The following is a 22179-nucleotide window of genomic DNA, read 5'->3' as shown; positions in this document are numbered from 1 at the left end:
TTTCAATTTTTATGGTGGATTATGAAATTCATTGGATTAGATACATAATTTCATTCTCATAGTATTAATAACTCAATTATTCACTCGTTTGCATATTCAATTAATTTAACTAGTAATGGAAAATAATTAAATTCATGATTAATTTAATTAAAAAATTATTTGATTCTTTATTTTATATTACATATTTAACGCGTACAATTAATAATTCACATTGAAAAATTACTATCCAAAACTCAATTTTTACGTTTTTCTTTTATAATAAACTTGAACAGACCATTACAACGCATCTTCTTCCTGTATATATAAAAGATTACGACTTCAAATCAGATTGTGTATTTTTTTTTACGTTATTTTTTAAAAAATTTATGACCAGTGTATATACGTAGTTAAATTCGATATATATCTCATGTTCATTCCTCCGTGAGGTACAACGCACCATTGAAATATTATATTAATACATTAATCATCTTGGACCCAAATTTTAAAATCTTTAAATTTAAGTAATAATACAAAATTTAAATTTATACTAGAAATGGCAAAATCTAAATCATTAAGAATTTTAATTTAAAGTGAATTATCAATTTAAATCCAAAGTCAAACTTAAATTTATATATAAAAACAATAAGAACCCTATTTTATGCAACTTAAATCATTACTAATAAAATTTTTAACTAAAAATAAACCTAATATAATTATTAAGTAGATAGTTATATATTATATAACAAAAGACAACAAAAGAAAACAGAGGCAGAAAGATGGGTTTTATTTGGGGAATGCTCCACAACCAACAGTGAAGAGGAGATCAAATCATACATCACACTCCCTCACCAACAATTTATATTAACTCTCTTGTGACTTCTACTTGTATATGTATATATATACATACATACACACACAGATACACATGTATCTCCATGTGCTAAAAGGGATGTTACCAATTCCACAAAGGTTGGGTAAATTGAATCAACAATGGTTTCAAACCAATGAATTGGGTCCAAGTACATTGTCTAATGGCCATGGTAGACATGTCGAATCGACCCGATGATCCAAACATAGGATCCAACAGGTTGAGCTTGGCCCAATCCAATAGAGAACTGGGCTGAGATGAGCCGAACTCGCCCACTATGCACATCTGTCCAACCCTATTAGATCGCAAAAAAGTCGGTTTGTGGCTTGGTCGTGGCCCTAAAAATTATTAGTTAATAATGATGGTAACGATAATATAATATTCACTAGGCATCGGGCTCCCCCAACCTGGTCCGTTCAGACAAATGGACCTAAGTTGGGCCTAGTCCATAATGGATCAAGCCCACAAATGTGCAAACTGCCCAATCTCTCGTCTCTAGGCCCAACCCACTCTGCATAGTATAAGAACCAGAAAGGCCGAAGTAAACCCACTAGTTACTGGGCCAACCTGACCCAACCCGCAATATTATTTGCCTTTAAATTTTGACACATGCAGTCAAATAATTACATGCTAACAATAAAGATGTATGGGGCAAGTATTTCTAAGACTACCAAACTCAAATATCAAATAATTACTTTCATGACCAGCTATTCAACTGGAGCATCTACAATTTCATAAGGGAAAGTTCTTGCTTCTTGGCCTAATTCATTTCTCAAACGTTGCCAGACAAAAGAAAAGTGGCCACTATTTATGCAGCAGATAGTGGCATAGTGTTACCTCTTGAGGAGGCAAGGAATGAAAAAGATCACCCATCAGAGGAACTCAATCATAATTTTCTACTCCATTCTGCTCTCACTTTGTTTGAGAAAAATAGTTGTTTCCCTGAGGTGTGTCCCTGTCAAAAAAAGTAAAGACAAAGAACAAGATCCAAAGAGGGAGAAATTAATAGCATTCTTTGGACCACCAAGAAAAGGCTTCTTTTCCCATTTCTATCAATGATTCAATGGTGAAAATAGAAAACATGTGTGAAGTAGAAGCATGAAAATTGCTTCTTTCAGGAGACATTCACTTATGTTTAGATGCTTTTTTTTTTTTCTCCCTACTAATTAAATCGACACCCGTGCTTAGACAAAATTACCTCCCAAGAATGTTTCATCCACCAGTAATGAAACCACATACATGTTCTCACAGGACAAAGACGTAAAAAAGGAAGGAATTGGACGATGAAAACCTGTTCTGCCTCGCCTCGAAACTCCTATTTTTAGTGTTACGTTCAAAACTTCTCAACCATCAAAAGAGCGAACCACATTTCATGTTCTACACCAACCACATAAAACGAAGCTTTAGATTTGAAAAAAGAGATGGAATAACTAATCAAAAAGGAGAGACAGAGAAAACATGCCCAAAAGACCAATAAGAAATGGTTTCTTGTTTAACAATCCTGTAATAGCCCGCAGTTACTGCTGAAAACAAAAGATTAAACAGAACCAACTTTATCTTTTTTAACTTTCTTTTTTTCTCGTGGGACCACAAAAGGAATGAAACCCTAGTCAATTTTGGCTACCAGAGCAGGCCCCTCAACGTTTAAATAAATATTAATGGAATAAGATAGATAGCTTCTTCAAGTGATTAAAGAATCAAATTTTAAAAAAAACCTACCAATTACCAACCGAAAAGAAGCTGACCAAAATATTTTATTCGGCTGTTCAGCAGTACTCATGACAATAACTAATCCTATCTTTTATCCAATTAGAAAGAGAATGGAAGATCTAGAACGTACCTATATGTAATCAATAAATTTATCACAAACAAGGCATGTTGGACACCTGAAATGCGGACATCCAATCAACATATATACATAAAGAATGCACGTAGAGCACCTGAAACACAGGAGAGAAGATGAATCAGGTTGACAACCAAAACTATATTTTAATATAGATCAGCAGTTGTCTATGCAAAAACAACCTTGAAATGAAGTTTAAAGTGGCCTAGAGGAAAATTTTGTGCTGATAAAACAACCTGCATAACTCAGAATATGAACTCTACTAAATTCAAGACAACATTAACAAATCCACTATTGAAAAGGTACCTGTTTCCATAATCCGGATAGATATCAATGAATAGAACAAACTTGCACAGAATGCAGTAACATGATAAGACAGTGACAAGCAAGTTAATAAAACTAAGGACAACAAAAAATGAATGACAAGGGAGGAGATGGACACGTACAGAAATCTAAAGAGTACATGATATCAAAGAAATGTTTGTCGAATATTAAATGGCTGAACTGGGGAAGATTTTAGTTCCTGTATAGTTAAGAAGCCCTCATCCTGCGAAATGAGAAGGCTCCGGTGCTGTGTGAAGGTGACTGCAAAATCTTTGATATACATAAATGACAAATTGTGGCTCTGGTGGACCTCGTGGATTGAGTAAATTATTAGAACAAGAGTAACCAATCTAAATATCTCAGTCAAATGATATGTATATACAAGGCACATCAGACCAACCTGCAAAGGAATTCAACAACCTCTGGTTGAAGATAGTTTACTTAACCTTGCTTACATCTGCCAAGCCATCTCTAGGCAAACACCATAACAACTCTTAACAATTGTTAATCAAGTACGAAATAGGTCCCAACTGCTACAAGAAAAGTCAGATTCAACATTTTTATGACGAAGTCATCCTTCGATACCTGTTTTATGACTAAATTAAAATATTATAAGTAATAGATTACCAAAGATCAGAGCCAATCTTTCCATCAATTCTCTTCTTCTCAAATCATGCTCTGGATACAACCATAATCCACATCATACATAAAATCGTTGCACCAGTCCTTGTGTATCTTAAACCAACTTTCATGTCTCTTTCAAAAATTAAAGAAAATTACTATTAACATTCACTTCATGATAGGGTTCCTAATTATCCAAACAAATAGGCAACCAAACAGTCACCAATAGAGCAAATCTATGTCAACATATAAGAAGGTCATTTTCCGATATCGGTTAACCATTAATTCATGAACACTTGGAAACACAATAAGCACGAAGTAGTAAAGAACCATCATATATATGACTGTGTTCCCTCATATGGGATAGCCAATGATTATGAGCAAAGGCAAAACAGTGAGATAAGAAGTAATATTTGAGCTTGAAGAGGCAACAACATCAATCATGAGGCATCTAATCAAGAAACAGAACAGTACTATAACAAACTTTAAAAGTACTTCCTGAACCAATTTGAGGTATGCTTCTCATTCGAACTTCCGGTATACCCTGCTATTTAAAATGAAAGCATGAGCAACAACTTGGGGTTCATCAAATAACAATATACCAATTTAGTTTCTCCACTTCCCGTTTCTCTCACCAGCTTTATGATTTACACAAACAAAATACTAGACGATAGTTGATAAAGTTCAGAAGGACTTGATGAATGATTTATATACATATGCTTCAAAATTTATAAATTTTTCTAAGATTGAGACGAGTTACATTTCAAATAACAAATTTGATGCACTTTCAAACAAAAAACATCTAAAAGAACAGAGTGGGATCCCATCCGTGTCATCTTTATTCAAATGTACAAAAGAAGAGAAAGGAAAAAAGAAAAAAAAAACACAAACCATTTCCTCCCACAAAATCCTAATCCTTTTTTTGTACATGAACTACAAAAGGAGAAATGGAGATAACCCGTAAGTAAACACAAAAATTCACCCCAACTCACCTCCATAGCCAGATTGACTACAAGAACAACAACCACTCAAGGGTAAATCCATCCCATCCTTTTTCCCTTCCATTTCACATTGTGATCTCAAGACATGGAATCACCCAATCAACCTATTTCCGCGCAAAGTCTGAACCAAATTGGAAGCATTTCTCCTAACCTTCTCATTCTCATCCTCCATTAAACCCATACAAATCTCCAAAACTCCCTCTCTCCTCACTTCAGGGCACATTTCCTGGTTATAACAACACAAACAGTTCAACGTGAATAGTGCGTATTGAATTCCTCTTGAAGTCCCGTTCTTTAATACCCGAACCAAAACCCGAACACAACCACAAACCCTCCCCATCTCCTCTCTACCATCTTTACACTTAACCAATACACCCAACACCTCTACGGCTCTCTCAAGGCCAGAATCCGCAACCCGGATCAAAATGGGCACAGCTCCACAATCCACACACCGCTTACGATTATCCGGGAAGGAACAGAGGGTGTAAAGCGCCGTCGCCGCTTCCTTCTTCTCTCTGCCTTTGCCGTCTCGGAGAACCGAAACTAGGGACCGAATCGCATCAGGATACACTCCGATTGTGGCTTTGTTCACTTCAACAACAGCCAAACTCGTCAAAACAGTAGCCGCCAGCGCTCTGCAATCCGGCGAACCTCCTCGTAGAACACCCACGACCCGACCAACTGCTCCTTCCGCAACCAGACCCACTTTGTTGTCATCGTCGAGGCTGAGATTTAACAACAGCGAAAGAGCTTTCTCTTGCAAACTCTGATCGGCCGTGTCAACACAGCAGAGAACCGCCGGGACGGCGCCTGACTCAGTTAGCCTCCTTCGAAACGCCGAGTCGCGTTTGGAAAGCCTGGTGAGTTGGACAAGTGACTCAAGCTTCGACTCCAGAGACGAGGACTTGGCGGTGAGAGTAGAGATTAGCGCCTGAGGTTCCGCGTGCGAACTCGGTTGCGATTTCAGCGGGGCGACAAGGGCATAATTGGAAATCAAGCTCCTCAACGCATGGTTAGGGATGAGAGAAGGATGTTCCGGCAAAGGCAGCTTTGTAATTGGACATGTCCGGTGACCGGAGTCCAGCCACCGTTGGATTGATGCCCGGTCAAAAGTGTGACCCGTTTGGAGTATAACCGGGTCGGACATTATCTCCAGCGAAATCGGGCACTTGAAATCGTCCGGAAACTGAATCGCCATTTTCCTGTAACTCGCTCCCCCTTTATTTCTCTCTGTAAAATTCAGCTTCAAAGCTTAATGAAGGGTTTAAGAGGTTTTTGGAGGAGGAAGGGACTGATATTCACCTGCGATAATGGAAAACCAGAGACCCTAGCTCGTTAAGCTCTGCTACAGTGTGTACAATGACCATATTACCCTTACAAATGTTCCAAAAATTTCAAAACTGTTGACCGTTTTAGAAGGTTTGGATATATATTCATCAAAAGAATTTCTTTTAAATTAAAAAATATATTAAAAATTATGACCGGCACAATAATTTTTTAACCTTTCATAATTATAATTATGATTTAAAATAGTAATCAGTCACTGTAATTTTACTAAAGTTTAAAATTAAATTTTTTTTTTATATTGATTAAGAATAATTCTTTCCAAAATTTAATAAAAATTATAAAATACCCATTATATTAATTATTTATATTAAATTTTAATCAGATTTTCAATTATCTATATTGATGGACTATTTTTATTATGTTATTGTTAATAAATATTAGTATTTTTAGTTTTAAATTTTCGTAATAAATTTTTTAAAGAGATTATAATTTATTTTTTTAATAAAAATATTTAACTACCAGATTATTTAAAATCTCATATCAGACTATCTAAAATATGCCTATGGAATATTATTTTTTTTAGTTTTGGATCTTCTAAATAATTTTTTGTAAAAGATTCAAATTTTTTTTTTTATTCTTTGATAAAAAAATTTATTTTTATTAAATATTTTAACTACCAACTGCCTAAAATCTGAATTTTTTTATTTTTTGATTAAAAAAAAATGAATTTTAACTACCAACTACCTAAGGTTATTTTCGTAATTCACGGTCACTGAGTTACTTTTGCAACGTTATCAGTCTTCCTTTTCAAAGAGGGAAACTCATCATTCTCTCAACTTTTTCGTTAATGACAAGAATAGCCTTCCAGGGGCATTTTCGGAAACTCACCTTTTAATTTCATAACGGTTAATTGCCATCTAAAAATTTAAAAATAAAAAGAGTCGAGGGGTTAGCAGTGACTTTCACGGGAAAAAAGTCTAGGGTGACGGGGTGGGGAGGTAGGTCGTAATCACGAGTGATTGGATTAGTTGAAATTACTATAACACCCTTGTTGGAAACAGTAGTTATTGTCGAGTCAAACCGGTTTAAAAAGTCAAAAAAAATATGGCCGGCTAGACAGTTATATGATGACACGTTTCTCCTCTTTTGGAAAATCTTATGTTCCCACCGCACACTCTACAAATTGTTATTGACAATGTTGCTAGTTAGTTCCTACACCCTTTGTTTTTTTTTTAATTTTTATTTTATAAAACATATAATTAGCATCGACAACGGGTCGGATTTGCGTCGTGTTTAATCAAACTCGAAATTAATACGAATCTATAACATATAACTTCAAACTTTTTCGAAATTTTAGATGGGTTTAAATTTTTTTATTTTTATTTTCTAATATATATTAAATTTAAAGATTATTTAGTCTGCATTTAACTCGATTCTTGTATAAATATCTTATTCGTTATATATATATTTGTGTATTCGTAGTTACATAAATATATATATATTAGGTCGAATTTGAGTAAATTTTAATAAATTAAACTTGTTATCAAATGAATCCATTATTTATTTTTTCTAAAAAATTGTTATAAACTAAATTTTGAAATAAAATACTTAAAAATAATATCAATTAAATATACACATTAATTTTTTTTTTTTTGTAAGAATAACTTAATCATTCTTAAATGTTTATTTTTACTTATAAATATAATTTAATTATCTCAATTTAACAGATATAAATAACATATGATTATATATATATATATAATGATTATTTGGCAATTAGAAATTCATAACTTTGTTTTTAATTTAATTGGGAAAAGTGGGTGAGAAGACATATGTTTGTCTTTGAACTTCCATTAACCCGTGATTGAAGAAAGTAGCTTGGACCACTTATGACTACTACAATAACTCCAACATTAACTAAGCTTTGATAATTAGGCAACTATGGTATCCTGAAAAGTGTATGATCCTAACCCATATCTATATATATCTATATCTATATATATATACACACACACATTCCCCTTTATATGTATATATTACGTAATCTTGAAAGTTGAGGTTAGAGATGGTTTGTATACATTATAACTACGGATTTAAATTTTGAAGATCACATAAAAGTAAGACATGAGGATGAGAAGCTGTCAAAAGAGAGACGGGTTAGATGTGATGTGTAGTTCAAGAGAAATAACATACATATACATATACATATATGTCTGCTATATATATATATGGGTATACATACACACACGCATACAAAACGTAGAGAGTAACAGGCGGACGAGACAATTGAAATAATCTCAACCTCTCGTTTAGTTTATTATTAAAAAAAAAACAAAAAAAAAATTATAATATTACGAGTTGACGTGCTCGAAAAGAATAGAAAATGGGTCCGACTTTTATTATAAAATTAAAAATAAATAAATAAATATTAATATAATAATTGTGATAAAAAATAGTGAACGTGATCAATGAGGATTGCCACGTGTATGGCAGTTTATATAGGTATGTGATACAATACAAATGTCTCTTATTAATTTGGCTAATTCTATACACATCCTCAAACACACACACACACACATATATATATATATATTGGTTGAATTTTGAAACATTGATAGAGATATTTTGTATTTATCTTAAAAAATTTTATAATTATCATTAAAATTTTTTTTTATATATTTAAAAAAAATTTAACTCATAATTTTTTTATAAATTAATTTATTATTAATGTAGGCACAATATAGAATCACGTAAAATAAAATTAATTTAATAAATTTATTTTATTAATTTTAAATGATTACTTATAAGATTTTTGATGAAAAATTCCATTTTATGTCATAGCGGGAAAAAAAAAAAATAGTTTTTACCCACGTACATTATTACATGCGTTTGAACTAATTAATTTACGTATAATTTTCTTATAGTTTTTCCTGATTTCTTTTGAAGTTTTACTTTACCTTTGAGATATGATTAGATTCAAGTGAGTATGGAAGAACTGTTTCATAATTATACAATATTTTTCATCAATTTCACGTACTTGTATTAATTTCTGTATCTAATTCGTTTTCTGTTTCAGTTTTGCAAGTTATCGAGTTCCACCACCACTTTTTATTACAATAACTGCTACATATATATATATATATATATACACGCATATATATGTATTATATCACAATCATCATCTTCCCTGCCGCTGTCCTTTCTTATGTTTACACCAACATTCTATGTTTTATATGTATGTATGCATACACGCATTGAGTTCTTAGAAATTGTCACTGCTGAAAGATTATAATATTTGATTTCAGTTGGACTTTTTTGTTGGCAACCAAGGCACATTAAAAGCTTCGTTAACTAATTGCCGATCCTCGACATGGCATGGAGTTTTGCTGGATGCAGGAACTTATCAAGCCGCTGGACAAGATTTTTACGTCCGTGTAGACGCAGTTGAATTAGGTATACATGTGTAAGATATAGAACATTTGCTTATATAGTTTATATAGCGTATAAGATCACTTGTTTTCTCGTCAATTACTTTTAGCTCGTTGGAGGAAGAATGATTCACTTGGGAAGAAGAAGATCATTGTGATTGTATTAGCTTGTGTTGCTGGAATAGGTGTCGTAGCTGGTTCCGGGTACTGTTTGGTAAGAAGGAAAATGAGAGGTACTGGTTGATAATTTTGATCTCTTATTGTTTTTGTCTATTAAATATTAACCAGAGAATACATATATATATATATATAAGTACGTGTTCATTGATTTCAGAGAAGAGAAGGATGATGGAATTCCCTTTCAGTTTTACCCTGGGTTCAGCATACTTAGACGATTGTGAAAAAGAGCTCGAAGTTAGTAGACAAAACAGAGATTTCCCCTTGTTTGATCTCACCACCTTAGCCAAACCCACAAATAATTTCTCCATTGATAACAAACTTGGCGAAGGGTCTTTCGGTTCTGTCTATAAGGTGATGTTTATTATTTTCTGTGTACATAAATGATAAAACTAAAAACTTAGGCTGTCTTCTGGAGTTTTATACTTGCATTAATGATAGAGATGGATTGTTGAAGGTAATGCAGGATTGGATTTGCTTGATTTAAAGGATGATTAATTGAATGTTATTAAGGGTGTTCGACAAAATGGAAAGGAAATAGCAGTGAGGAGATTGTCAAAGCACTCCGGACAAGGAGTTAAGGAATTCAAGAATGAGGTTGCTTTGATTGCAAAACTTCAACACAGGAATTTGGTAAGGCTTCTTGGTTGCTGCACTGAAGCATCAGAGAAGATGTTAATCTATGAGTATTTGCCAGACAAGAGCTTGGACTCTCTTATATTTGGTATTTGATCTTATATTCTTGCCACACATGTGCAAGCACCATAGAATTTGTTGATCAATAACTTGCTTTTTTTGTTTTTTTCAACAAAAAAATCCAGATGAAACAAAAGGGTCACGGCTAGATTGGAATAAACGGTTTGAGATTACTTGCGGTATTGCTCAGGGAATCTTGTATCTTCATCAAGATTCAATACTGAGAATAATCCGTAGAGATCTCAAGACTAGTAACGTTCTGCTAGATGCATCGCTGAATCTGAAAATTTCAGATTTCGGTAATGACAAGAATATTCGGAGGAGACCAAGTTGAGTGGAATTCGAAACGTGTGGTTGGAACATAGTAAGTACTCTTTGGAGAGCACCAGTCCATTTCTATTATAATTTTTTATCTCTTAACATAACTGTTATAGTTAGAATTGCCTAATAAGTACATAAATAATCTGCAGATCTTTTTATATTCTGTACATGTAATATAACAGAATTGTGCTCTTGGAGCGACTACATGTCACCAGAATACGAGATGGAGGGTTTATTTTCAATAAAATCTGATGTATACAGTTTGGGCATATTACTTCTAGAGATCATTTCTGGTCTAAAGAACAGCAGTCAAATTTAGTTGGACATGTAAGCTGAGTTATCAATTGATTTCACCTGGCTGCAATATATTTCTATTTGATGTGTTAAAACACCTACATATATGTCTTATGTATAGGTTTGGGATCTGTGGAAAGAAGGAAGAGCAATGGAGAGAGTTGATAAGTCATTATGTGAGTCTAGTAGGGATATGGAGATTCTGAGGTGCATCCAAATAGGACTTCTGTGCGTGTAAGAACATGCAGGAGATAGACCAACAATGTCAACAGTTGTGTTCATGCTGGGGAATGATGCAGCTGCTCTGCCTTCTCCTAAACAGCCTGCTTTTATCTTGCAGAAAATCCAACAGGGAGATGATGGATCTTCTAGCCGAGAAGCTGGTGGCTCGGTAAATGAAGTCATTCTTACTTTGACTCAAGGTCGCTAGAAAAGGAACATTCCCGGTTAAATGAGTAGAATAGTAAGTTTCTTTAATTGGAATAATTAAAATTCGATATAGAAGTAAATCAATAAGAAAAATACTCGTAACAAACATAATATTAACTTTCATCAACATTCTTTCTATCAACTTCTTTACTCAATTTTTTTATATATAAATGTCGGAATACCCTCAAAGACTTGCAATATATCACGTGAAATTTCTTCGATATTTCTATTGCATATGAAAATGTCATTTCTCGATTACTCCACTTCCATACCCAAAAATATTTTGAATCAGTTCTAAATCTATCATTTTGAAAACTTTCTTCATTTGAACTTTAAATTATTAAATGAGTTCAGGATCTTCTTCTATTATTATCATGTCATTAACGTATACGGAGACAATTAGAATTTTCTCATGTGCTCTTTTGATATAAAATTTTTTGATAAAAATTCCATTTTATGTAACATCGAGGAAGAATAATTTTTCCCCATATGCACTATTATAACCTGTTTCATAATTATACAATATTTTGCATAATTTTCAACTACTTATACTAATTTCTGTATTTAATTGGTTTCCTAATTCAGTTTTGCTGCAAGTTATGAACTTCCACTGCCACTTATGATTACATTAAACTGTTATACGTATATTATATCACAATCATCATCTTCCCTGCCGATTATCTTTTCTCATATTTACACTCACATTCTAATCTTATATATATATATATATACATATATATACACACACCCTTAACTCAGCATCATAGCGCAACCTGATAACACTAATGATCTTGGTGTATGACTTTGTGTCAGGATGCTCTGATCTTCATTGAAATTTCTGAAGAAGAAGAGCAGAACAATGAAGAAGATGAAGAAGAACAAGGCTAGAAAGAGAGAATAAACAGAAACATCTAATTATTCTACTTGGATTTTTTATTTTATTGATTTGCTTCTATGTACAGATTTTAACTATCAAATTCTGAAAGCCTATCTTTCTATTTCTTTTGCCGGGAATGTTCCTTCCTAACCAAAGTAACGAGTGACTTCATTTACAGAGCTACCAGCTCCCTGGCTAGAAGGTCCTTGGCTCCCCTGAATATCTTATTCTTCTGCTTGGATCTTTTTATTGATTTGTTTTTATGTCAGATTTTAGCTACCCCATCCCAACTAAAGAAGCCTACCACATTCTATTTCTTTCCCTGGAAATGTTTCTTTCCTATCGACCCTGAACCAAAGTAAGAGTAACTTCATTTACAGAGCTACCAGCTCCTTGGCTAGAAGATACATCATCTCCCTGTTGGATTTTCTTCAAGATAAAAGCAGGCTGTTTAGGAGAAGGCAGAGCAGCTGCATCATTCCCCAACATGAACACAACTGTTGACATTGTTGGTCTATCTCCTGCATGTTCTTGCACGCACAGCAGCCCTATTTGGATGCACCTCAGAATCTCCATATCTCTACTGGACTCACATAATGACTTATCAACTATCTCCATTGCTCTTCCTTCTTTCCACAGATCCCAAACCTATGAATAGACATATATGTAGGTGTTTAACACATCAAATAGAAATATATTGCAGCCAGATGAAATAAATTGATAAATCAGCTTACATGTCCAACTAAATTTGCTGCGCGACTTTCACTATAGTAACTGCTGTTCTTTAGACCAGAAATGATCTCTAGAAGTAATACACCGAAACTGTATACATCAGATTTTATTGAAAATAAACCCTCCATCGCATATTCTGGTGACATATAGCCGCTGCAAGAGCACAGGGCACGTGATATTAGCAGCGCAAAATATAAAAATTTGCAAATTAATTATGTATTTGTTAGGCACTTCTAACTATAATAATTATGTTACCAGATAAAAATTATAATAGAAATGGACTGTGCAGTCCAGAGAGTACTTACTATGTTCCAACAACACGTTTTGTATTCCCCTCAACTTGGTCTCCTCCGAAGATTCTTGCCATACCAAAATCTGATATTTTTGGGTTCAGTGATGCATCTAGTAGGACATTACTGGCCTTGAGATCTCTATGGATGATTCTCAGTCTTGAATCTTGATGAAGATACAAGATTCCCCGAGCAGTACCACAAATAATCTCAAACCGTTTATTCCAATCTAGCTGTGATCCTTTTGTTTTATCTGGATTTTTTGTTGAAAAAACAAAAAAGCAAGTCATTGATCCATAAATTCTATAGTACTTGTACATCTGTGGCAAAAATATGAGATCAAATACCAAATATAAGAGAGTCCAAGCTCTTGTTTGGCAAATACTCATAGATTAACATCTTCTCTGATCCTTCAATGCAGCAACCAAGAATCCTTACCAGATTCCTGTGTTGCAGTTTTGCAATCAAAGTAATCTCATTCTTGAATTCCTCAACTCCTTGTCCAGAGTGCTTTGACAATCTCTTCACTGCTATTTCTTTTCCATTTTGTAGAACACCCTGAATAACATTCAATTAATCATCCTTTAAATCAAGCAAATCCAGTCCTGCATTACCTTCAACAATCCATCTCTATCATTAATGCAATTATAAAACCCTAAAACACAGCCTAAGTTCTTATAATTTAGTTGTTAAAAGTGATCCATTATTCTTAATTTTATCATTTATATATACAGAAAATAATAAACATTACCTTATAAACAGAACCGAAACCTCCTTCACCAAGTTTGTTATCAATGGAGAAATTATTGGTGGATTTGGCTATGGTGGCGAGATCAAAGAAAGGTAAATCTCTGTTTTGTCTGCTATCTTCGAGCTCATTTGCACTGTCGTCTAAGTATGCTGAACCCGTGGTTAAACTGAAAGGGAATTCCGCCATCCTTCTCTTCTCTGAAAATCAATCAACACGTACTTATATACATACACACATGTACATATATTCTGCTGAATATTTAATCGGTAAAAACAAGAAAAGATCAAAATTATTAACCAGTACCTCTCATTTTCCTTCTTACCAAACAGTACCCCGAACCAGCTATAACACATATTCCAGCAACACAAGCTAATACAATCGCAATAATCTTCTTCTTCCCTAGTGAATCATTCTTCCTCCAACGAGCTAAAAGTAATCGATGAGAAAACAATTGATCTTATGTGCTACATAAACTATATAAGCAAATGTTCTATATCTACATATATATATGTATGTATATATGTATATACCCAATTCAGCTGCGTCTACACGGACATAAAAATCTTGTCCTGCAGCTTGATAAGTTCTTGCATCCAGCAAATTTCCATACCATGTCAGGCAACCTGTCCCTCCATTACTTTCATAATAAGCACTTGAGAAAGCCACACATGAACAATTACTCAAACACCTCTGCTCGCACTCTTTCAATCCCAAATTCAAGTCCGCACGTGCGAATGACGTGTCGGGTACCTTCACACGCGACAACCTCACGAACCCTTCTCCACTTCGACACGTGGATGCTCCACGGTTCCGTACGCACCCGCCCGACCCGTCCCTCAAGAACCATTCTTGTGGTAACCTGGGTTCGAACCCGGGTAAGCACGTGCACTCAAATTTCTCCGGAAACGGTTCACAATTACTGTTCGGACCACAATGCTGGTAAAAGTCACACTCCTCTTTCGGGGCGGACCAGAAACCGATCCATCTACCGACCCGATCATTCCATGTAAACCGTTGCTGCAATCCAGTCTCGTTCAATACCATTCTTGTTATGATTGAATCGTTAGTTACACCATACGTGATTGATATCTCATCTGGGTTGTTTATAAAGCTAGTATTGAAGATATAACTACGAGTCATTTCGGGTACACCGCTCCATCTCTGCCCGGTCCATGACCCGGTTCGCCATATGGGTACTGAACCTTTGTACAGCATCAATTGAGGAAACCCATCTGGGTTTATCCGGTAGGAGTAGTTTCCTGTTCCGGGATCATCCGGAGACTTCCAAGAAGTTAGGAATCGGTTCATACCTGTCGTTCGGGTCAACCCGAGTTTCATAAATGGAAGCATGCAATGCGTAGGATGATCGAAACTCTGCCATAAAACCTCTCCTGTTAAATTGTCAAGAAGAAGAAGATTTCCAGAATCCAAAAGCTGAGCGACAGAATTACTCTTCTTGGCCGTGAGAGTAGAATTTGTAGACCAGACAGGTAGTGTTCCATTTCTTTTATACACCACAAGATTGCCATGATCGTCAATGGAGATTGTCCCTGAGGTATCATTAATGGGGTTGTCTCTATTCGCAACCCACACCACAGTTTGCTCTGAAACTGGATAATACCAGATACCAACATATCTGTTGTTAGAATTACCAGGAGTGAAGAATCCAAGAACGAATCTTTCTCTTTTGGAGACTATCAAGTCCCCATCATTGATGGGTAGGTTTGCTCTAATGGTGTCAATGGAAAGAGACGAGTGAAAAAGAAGGAAAAGAAACCATGTGAATAGTAACCCTTTTACAGGTTCCATGGCCGGTTTAAGATCATTTTGAGATCATATGCGGATTGATATGCTTTTAATTTTTTCTGCTTTTATAATATGGTTGGTTAGTACAGTTGGGGACAATAAATACAAATATCAAGAGGTAGCTACCGAGTGGTGTCCAGCTCTAATTGCTTCTGATAAAGACTCCGTAACCTTAATCTGTTTGACTGTTTCATCTTCCTCATGAAACCATGTTTCTGAGATTTGCTTTTTACCAGGTTAAAGATTTTATTGGGGGCTTCTTGAATTATATGGTATAAACTAAACAGTAAAACTCCTGTGATGTTAGATGCTTTATGATGTCTTGGCACCACAAACTACCATAATGTATTACAAAGAAATGAATATATCAGATATTCAACACAATTAATGCTCCTAATAAATATATATATATATATATGTGCGTGTGTGTAAAGGCAATTGAGAATGCAATCATTCAAATCTTAAATGTGAGACTCTCAATTCAGTTAATTAACGTCAAAATCGGATAATCTTTGAGGAATTTTTTTATTTTCTATATTCATATATGTTAATATACAGTTGTAAATTTATTTAGCCTTTTATTTATTAAGAAAAAAAATCAAAAAATTCTTAACGACTGAAAACCTGCAAATTTATCTTAGAGAAATCTGAGAACTAAATGAAAACCATGAGATAATTAATTCATGGTGAAGTGTGAAACCACCACCTCCATGCTTTCCATTTTGACAAAGTCCTTCACAATTATTAGCTTTGATAAGGACTAGTAGAAACTTTCACTTCTTTGTCAGCCCTTGCTAATTTGTTTCTAGACTTGGTCTAAAATATAGTTGAGTCTTGTCCTTATCATTATACAAGACTCTGTTCTGGTTTTCATCACGCTTACTCTTGAGTGCTTTTTACTCAATAAGCTCGTGTCGTCTTTTGTATTATATCGTGCTCAAGGTTCTCGAGACTTGACTCTAATTTATAATTATGTCTTATGTGAATTTACGATTATATTATAACTAAGCAGATATCAATAGAGTTCTATATCAAACTAACAAATATATTATTAGATTTATACATTTTCTTCATAATGTACATTACTTCCGAAGGAGGACTAGATATCATTAAGTAGATAAAATCTGATTTGTCAGTACTCATCAGTACAAAATTCACAGAACTGTTATCGACCCTCCACCAGCGTAACAGTCATCTCGTTGGACATGAGCTTTCCGATAGATGATGAGTCCGTTACCTCTGAAAGACATCTCTCAGCATAAAATCCTGGTCTTCCTGGTTGATCAGGTTGCGAAAAAACTGTCTCACTATCAAGCATTGATAGCACAGACTGCATTGTTGGCCTATCTTCTGGCCTTTGTTGGACACAAAACAGACCTACTTGTATACACCTTATTACCTCAGATTCAGGAACTTGATCATTTTCCAGCGATTTGTCTACTAGTTCCCGGGCCTTTCCCTCGTTAAATAGCTTCCACGCCTATTGTAGAATCAATTTTGTGTAAGAGGATTATACCAAACAATGATCAGAAACTAAGCAGGATTAATCTAAACTATGTGCCCTTACATGCCCCAGAAGGTTGAATTTATGGTCTGGATGGAAAAATCCCCGGTTTTTCTTCCCACTTATGATCTCCAGCAGTATAACACCGAAGCTGAAGACATCAGATTTTAGCGAGAAGTTTCCATCTATTGCATATTCCGGAGGCATGTAACCACTGCATCCATCAAGGTAATGTTTTTTTCAGCACTAAATTTATATCAAACTTTGTAAATAAACACAAATACTCACTAGGTTCCAACTACCCTCTTTGTGTTTGCTTCAGTCTGGTCACTACCAAACATTCTTGCCATCCCAAAATCAGAAATTTTTGGGTTCATATCATTGTCTAATAGAACATTACTGGCTTTGAGATCCCTGTGGATGATTCTGAGTCTTGAATCTCGATGGAGATAAAGAAGTCCTCGAGCTATTCCAATGATTATATCTAGTCTCTTTTTCCAATTAAGCATATAGCGTCTTGTTTCATCTGCTTCAATTGTGCAAATCAAGATAGCTTAGGAAATAGTTTCAGTGTTACTTATCAAGGAAGTACATGAAGGAAAAGATGAGATACCAACCAAAGATTACAGAGTCCAAGCTTCGGTTTGCCATGTACTCATAGATTAACACTCGTTCTTCTCCTTGAATACAACAGCCTAGAAGTTTTACCAGATTCCGGTGCTGAAGCTTTGAGATGAAAATCACTTCGTTCTTGAATTCTTGAAGTCCTTGTCCTGAAAACTCTCCTTGCCTTTTTACTGCTACTTCTTGTCCGGATTGTAGCACCCCCTGCAAACCATTAATAATATTATTCTACAAATGAAAAATTCGACCTGGAATTGAGGTGTAAAGTCGAAGCTTACCTTGTATACAGGGCCAAATCCACCTTCCCCAATTTTATTTGATGGGGAGAAGTTGTTAGTGGCAACCATGATTGCAGGCAGTTCAAACAGTGGGAGTTCAAGGTCTTCTTCCTGATCTTCAATTCTGCTCATGCTAACTTGATTCTTCTCTTGGTATTTTCCTATTTATAAGAAGAACCAAGTAACAATGATGAAAAAGTAAATTGAATTATGTTCTATAAAAAATATGTAAAATAATTATAGAAAAATTGGAATAGCTCTATATCAGTAACATCACAAGAAAGTACTAGATTGATATGGGTTTTACCTTTTCTTCCTTGCTTCTTCAAGAACAAGAACAAGCCAACAGAAGCCAAGATGGTAAGTATTGCAGCCATTGATATGGTGATAACAATCACCATTTCCTTTCGCTTCGTACCTTCACCAGGATTCGGACGTCCTTATAACCGAGAAAGAAAAATTATAGTACATCGAGTTACTATGGACAGAAAACTGAACAGCAAAGCAAGAAGCTTGAGAATTTCTCACCTAGTGAAGAAGCTGCTACTCTTACATAAAGATCTTGCCCATATTCCCCCACCCGTCTGATATCGATCAAATCTCCAAACCAGGTTGCACATTCACTGCTATTACCACTGATATCCAGCTCAGCATAAGCTGTGCAGGAACAACTATCCAAGCATAGTGTCCTGCAATCTTTGATACTCATACTTACATTCACCCGAAACTGAGAAGATTCTGGCAGTTTCAGCCCTGTAAATTTCAAGAAGCCATCTCCTTGTCCACAAACAAGAGGATCTTTTCGAACACATCCACCAGACCAATCAAGCATATCCCAGTCTCTGGATGATTTGGGGTCAAATCCTTCCAGACACTCGCAATTTGGAGTTCTATCGATATTGCAACTACCATAAACACCACATAGATCGTAAGTATCACAGCGATCTCCCTGAACTGTGAACAATAAATGCCAAGTGGTTCGTCGAGCATTCCATGAAAGGTGCTGGACAGACCCAGCATGACTCACTACAAACCTGGAGATGACATTTCCAGTAGTCTGATATGAATAGTACACTTCATCATCATTTGACACAAAAATTGGCACAAAAACTGGGTTCCCAATCAGAGTTGGAGCACCGCTAAACCCTGTTCCGTACCAAGGTCCACTCCTGAATTGCACATTCGATCCCTTCCGAAGAACGAGCTGAGGAAGTCCGGAAGGATCCACACTGTAAGTGTACTCACCAGGAGAGGGATCATCTAAGTTCTTCCATGATCTTAAGGATACATTCAAGCCAGTTTTCCAGTTCCATCCAAGCTTCATGCCAGGCAATAAGGTGTCTGAAGGATAATCAAAGCTCTGCCATGTATAATCTTTAGCATTGTGATTCCCAGCTTCTTTCAGAACCAAATTCCCTGAATCCAGCAGCTGTGCCACAGGATTTTTTAGTGCTCGAGATGAGTTTGAAAACCAGATTACATTTCCTGACTGATTGAGAAGGACCAACTTACCAGAATCATCAAGTTTCAAGATTCCAGAGGAGTTTCTAAGTGGCTGCTCTCTGTTGGCAACCCAAACAATAGTGTTAACAGGAATGTTCTTGTACCAAATTCCTAGAAACCGATCAAACGAATCTCCTGCATTGAAAAAGCCTAGTTCGAATTTCTGATCCTTTGAGACTATTATCTGATTATCATTGATTGGTTGAGTGGGTGATATGGTGTCTACTCCAACCAAACGGTTGGTAAACAAAGACAAAAGAGTGAAGCAAAGTGCAAGAAACAGAAGACTAATCCCCATGAGGCTTCTTGATGATCTTCCATTTCTGTTCTGCAAAAATAAAGACAAGTTTTCCCTCCTGTGTGAAACCTTGAAGTTTGAATGAACAGTCCAGACATGGAAATTGACTGGAAAAGGATTTGAAAAGACTTTCTAGTGCGGAGTAGTTGAATGTCATGGCCCCAGTTCCACTTAGCTTTTTCCCCTCAGTCCTCAGTCTACAGAGCAGCCTAACAGATTCCAAAAAGAAAACCTTTATACTATTATAAAAAGGTGAAGCACTGATAATTCCTATGCATAAAAACATATAAAATTTATCAAACCAGTAGAATTTCTGCAAGTTAATGAATTATGAAATGATTATTGGAAGAAAAAAAAGAAGAAACTTTTGCTCTCGTCACCCTTCTGCCATTCTTACATAACCAGATGGCAATCCATGAAAATATGAGGCCAACCTGGAAGGTCACAAGATGAATAAAATTTGCAGATGCCTCCATTTTTCTTTTCTATTATTCTTTAATAGTTACATCACAATCATGTCATTTCAGTGTAGATTTTCATATTTGAAAACAATAGTCTAATTTGGATTTCTCTGAATAGTTAACACAATAAAACAAATTCTCATAGGATTATCGAACAGTCAGCATGTAGAAAACATAATTGTCGTCTAGCCCATTGTAGGATAATGAATCTTGAATTCGAAACAATCTCTCGAACTCGAACCACTGACTTTCAAAAATTCAAAATTAAATTATTAACACTATGTGATTTGAGTCTTTATATAAAACTCAATAATTATATATTTTTCTGTTACATAATTAATATATCACATATAAAATTTTTAAAATAATATATTTATATACATTAATTCAGAGAAATTTTAAAAATAACACATACCATATCGTCAAAATTTTGTCCCTCCACGCCTAACTTCAATTTGAACTGAGCAGTAAAGCTCTGCTTCTCTTATATTTAGGTCTTTATAGTTTTATATGGCGAGTAAAGCAAATTCATTCTATTACGTGAAACGTCTAAATTTATTTATATTCAATTATATAAAATCAAAAAATATTTTAAGAGATTGTGTTATCTACCAAATTTTTTCATTATTTTTTAAAATTTTAACTTTATTAAAAAGGGTTCGATTCATAATTTATATAAATATTAAAAAATTAGACGATTGAAATTTATATATATATATATATATTGTGTTGAAGAACTATCAAACAGTATGTAAGTAATGAAAAGTAGTTAGATGAATGATTGGTGATGGTTTGGTAAGGCATGTCTCCCTCCATAAAGAAAGGAAGGAGTTCACCGACTTCTATCTCTCCCAACTAAGAAACTATCAATTTTCCTTACTAACCTGAATTTGATACGTTTCTTGATTAAGTATCCATATACACAACATTGTATGTGTGTGTGTACGTATCTACGTATATAATCAGATACTTCAGGAAAATCTAATGTAACGTAACGAAAATTCAATTCAATTATCATTACGTATCCAATAATTTTCTAATACCAATCAACCGAGAGTATTTGAATCAGAATATTATCGTTTTCGGAATTGTTCAATATCAAAATCTTTGTGTAATGTTATATAAATGCAATTAAAGAAGTAGAAATGATGCAATCTCCTATTCATAATTCTTTAAAAACATGTTGAGATTTTGAAAGTGAAAGGTTCATATATAATATATAATATAATATATATATGTATGTATGCATGTAAGTGAATGTTGGCAATAATGCAAAAGATTTCTTATAGTGGGAGTGGTTGAATTCTATCTGCTTCACAGCTAAGACTAAGCAATCGTATTTGATCTCATTGAAAATTTGTTCAACGGTCAAAGTTTATTACGAGAGTTACGTTTTAATTCATTACGAACATCTTAACTAAATGAATATAATTATCACGAAATATTTTTTTTTAATTTAAAAATATAATATATTCGTTAAAATTTAATTTAATTTGATTATTTAACTCTACAAGTACAGTAATGAGTTAAATTTTTTATTATACTGAATCGTATATTATAAATTAATTACTATCAATTAAGTAAAATTATAATTACCTTCGAGTTATACTTAAAAATTAATATTATTTTTACTTAAATACATTGTAGCTTGACAGAATAAAATTTAATTTAATTATTACAGTTCTAAAAATATATTAATAACTTCCTCTTTTATACATATATTTATTATATTTGAAGTTAAAAAATTAGTAAATTCCTAAAATTACCTTACAATATTTAATTTAAGA

General features: G+C 34.3%; 3 protein-coding genes and 2 long non-coding RNA genes across 11 annotated transcripts; 1 reads left to right on the top strand and 4 right to left on the bottom strand.

Moving 5' to 3' along the window:
- Window positions 1–1401: 1401 nt before the first annotated feature.
- LOC148252875 (uncharacterized) lies at window positions 1402–2681 on the bottom strand. Its single transcript, XR_015813432.1, has 2 exons — window positions 2310–2681; window positions 1402–2224 (listed from the first exon to the last, which is right to left on the bottom strand). It is a non-coding gene; the product is annotated as an uncharacterized LOC148252875 (long non-coding RNA).
- A 1757-nt stretch (window positions 2682–4438) lies between these two features.
- On the bottom strand, window positions 4439–6008 carry PUB8 (plant U-box 8). Its single transcript, XM_022046696.2, has one exon. It carries the CDS (start codon window positions 5832–5834, stop codon window positions 4728–4730), a length of 1107 nt encoding a protein of 368 aa, XP_021902388.1. The 5' UTR covers window positions 5835–6008; the 3' UTR covers window positions 4439–4727.
- Window positions 6009–9081: 3073 nt separating this feature from the next.
- Window positions 9082–12270, top strand: LOC110817784 (uncharacterized). 4 transcript variants are annotated; one of them, XR_015813719.1, is made up of 8 exons: window positions 9083–9376; window positions 9462–9584; window positions 9686–9882; window positions 9995–10252; window positions 10350–10588; window positions 10728–10872; window positions 10961–11302; window positions 12082–12270. It is a non-coding gene; the product is annotated as an uncharacterized LOC110817784 (long non-coding RNA). The 4 variants fall into 4 exon arrangements; XR_015813718.1 differs by having other exon boundaries at window positions 9986–10252; XR_015813717.1 differs by having other exon boundaries at window positions 9082–9376; window positions 9686–10252; window positions 10695–10872.
- LOC110817782 (G-type lectin S-receptor-like serine/threonine-protein kinase At1g11410) lies at window positions 12167–15771 on the bottom strand. The gene is made up of 7 exons (XM_022046459.2): window positions 14449–15771; window positions 14222–14344; window positions 13919–14115; window positions 13515–13725; window positions 13183–13420; window positions 12880–13030; window positions 12167–12793 (listed from the first exon to the last, which is right to left on the bottom strand). The coding sequence occupies exons 1-7, from the start codon at window positions 15725–15727 to the stop codon at window positions 12485–12487; spliced, it is 2508 nt and encodes an 835-aa protein (XP_021902151.1). The 5' UTR covers window positions 15728–15771; the 3' UTR covers window positions 12167–12484.
- Window positions 15772–16748: 977 nt separating this feature from the next.
- On the bottom strand, window positions 16749–20822 carry LOC110817783 (G-type lectin S-receptor-like serine/threonine-protein kinase At4g27290). 4 transcript variants are annotated; one of them, XM_022046460.2, is made up of 8 exons: window positions 20808–20822; window positions 18659–20140; window positions 18438–18569; window positions 18131–18291; window positions 17846–18056; window positions 17517–17757; window positions 17292–17442; window positions 16749–17204 (listed from the first exon to the last, which is right to left on the bottom strand). In XM_022046460.2, the coding sequence occupies exons 2-8, from the start codon at window positions 19929–19931 to the stop codon at window positions 16890–16892; spliced, it is 2484 nt and encodes an 827-aa protein (XP_021902152.1). In that variant the 5' UTR covers window positions 19932–20140; window positions 20808–20822; the 3' UTR covers window positions 16749–16889. The 4 variants fall into 4 exon arrangements, with proteins under 4 accessions (XP_021902152.1, XP_088064704.1, XP_088064703.1 ...); XM_088208578.1 differs by lacking the exon at window positions 20808–20822 and having other exon boundaries at window positions 18659–19559; window positions 19643–19785; XM_088208577.1 differs by lacking the exon at window positions 20808–20822 and having other exon boundaries at window positions 18438–18548; window positions 18659–20396.
- Between the last annotated feature and the right edge of the window lie 1357 nt (window positions 20823–22179).

Source organism: Carica papaya, chromosome 7, assembly GCF_054855325.1.
Source record: "Carica papaya isolate Zhongbai chromosome 7, ASM5485532v1, whole genome shotgun sequence".
Classification (NCBI taxonomy): Eukaryota; Viridiplantae; Streptophyta; class Magnoliopsida; order Brassicales; family Caricaceae; genus Carica; species Carica papaya.
Note: the sequence above shows the minus strand (reverse complement) of the source record. Positions and strands in the feature narration are given on the sequence as shown.

Bases quoted from the DNA above. Each gene is read 5' to 3' on its own strand.
- PUB8 (XM_022046696.2), bottom strand. From the start codon at position 5,834: ATGGCGATTCAGTTTCCGGACGATTTCAAGTGCCCGATTTCGCTGGAG.
- LOC110817782 (XM_022046459.2), bottom strand. From the start codon at position 15,727: ATGGAACCTGTAAAAGGGTTACTATTCACATGGTTTCTTTTCCTTCTT. The intron at 13,421-13,514 runs GTATTTGATCTC...CAAAAAATCCAG, and splicing joins CTTGGACTCTCTTATATTTG to ATAAAACAAAAGGATCACAG. The intron at 13,031-13,182 runs GTAAGTACTCTC...GTGCTCTTGCAG, and splicing joins AAACGTGTTGTTGGAACATA to CGGCTATATGTCACCAGAAT.
- LOC110817783 (XM_022046460.2), bottom strand. From the start codon at position 19,931: ATGGGGATTAGTCTTCTGTTTCTTGCACTTTGCTTCACTCTTTTGTCT. The intron at 18,057-18,130 runs GTAAGCTTCGAC...AATGGTTTGCAG, and splicing joins GATTTGGCCCTGTATACAAG to GGGGTGCTACAATCCGGACA. The intron at 17,443-17,516 runs GTGAGTATTTGT...TGATGGATGCAG, and splicing joins AAGAGGGTAGTTGGAACCTA to TGGTTACATGCCTCCGGAAT.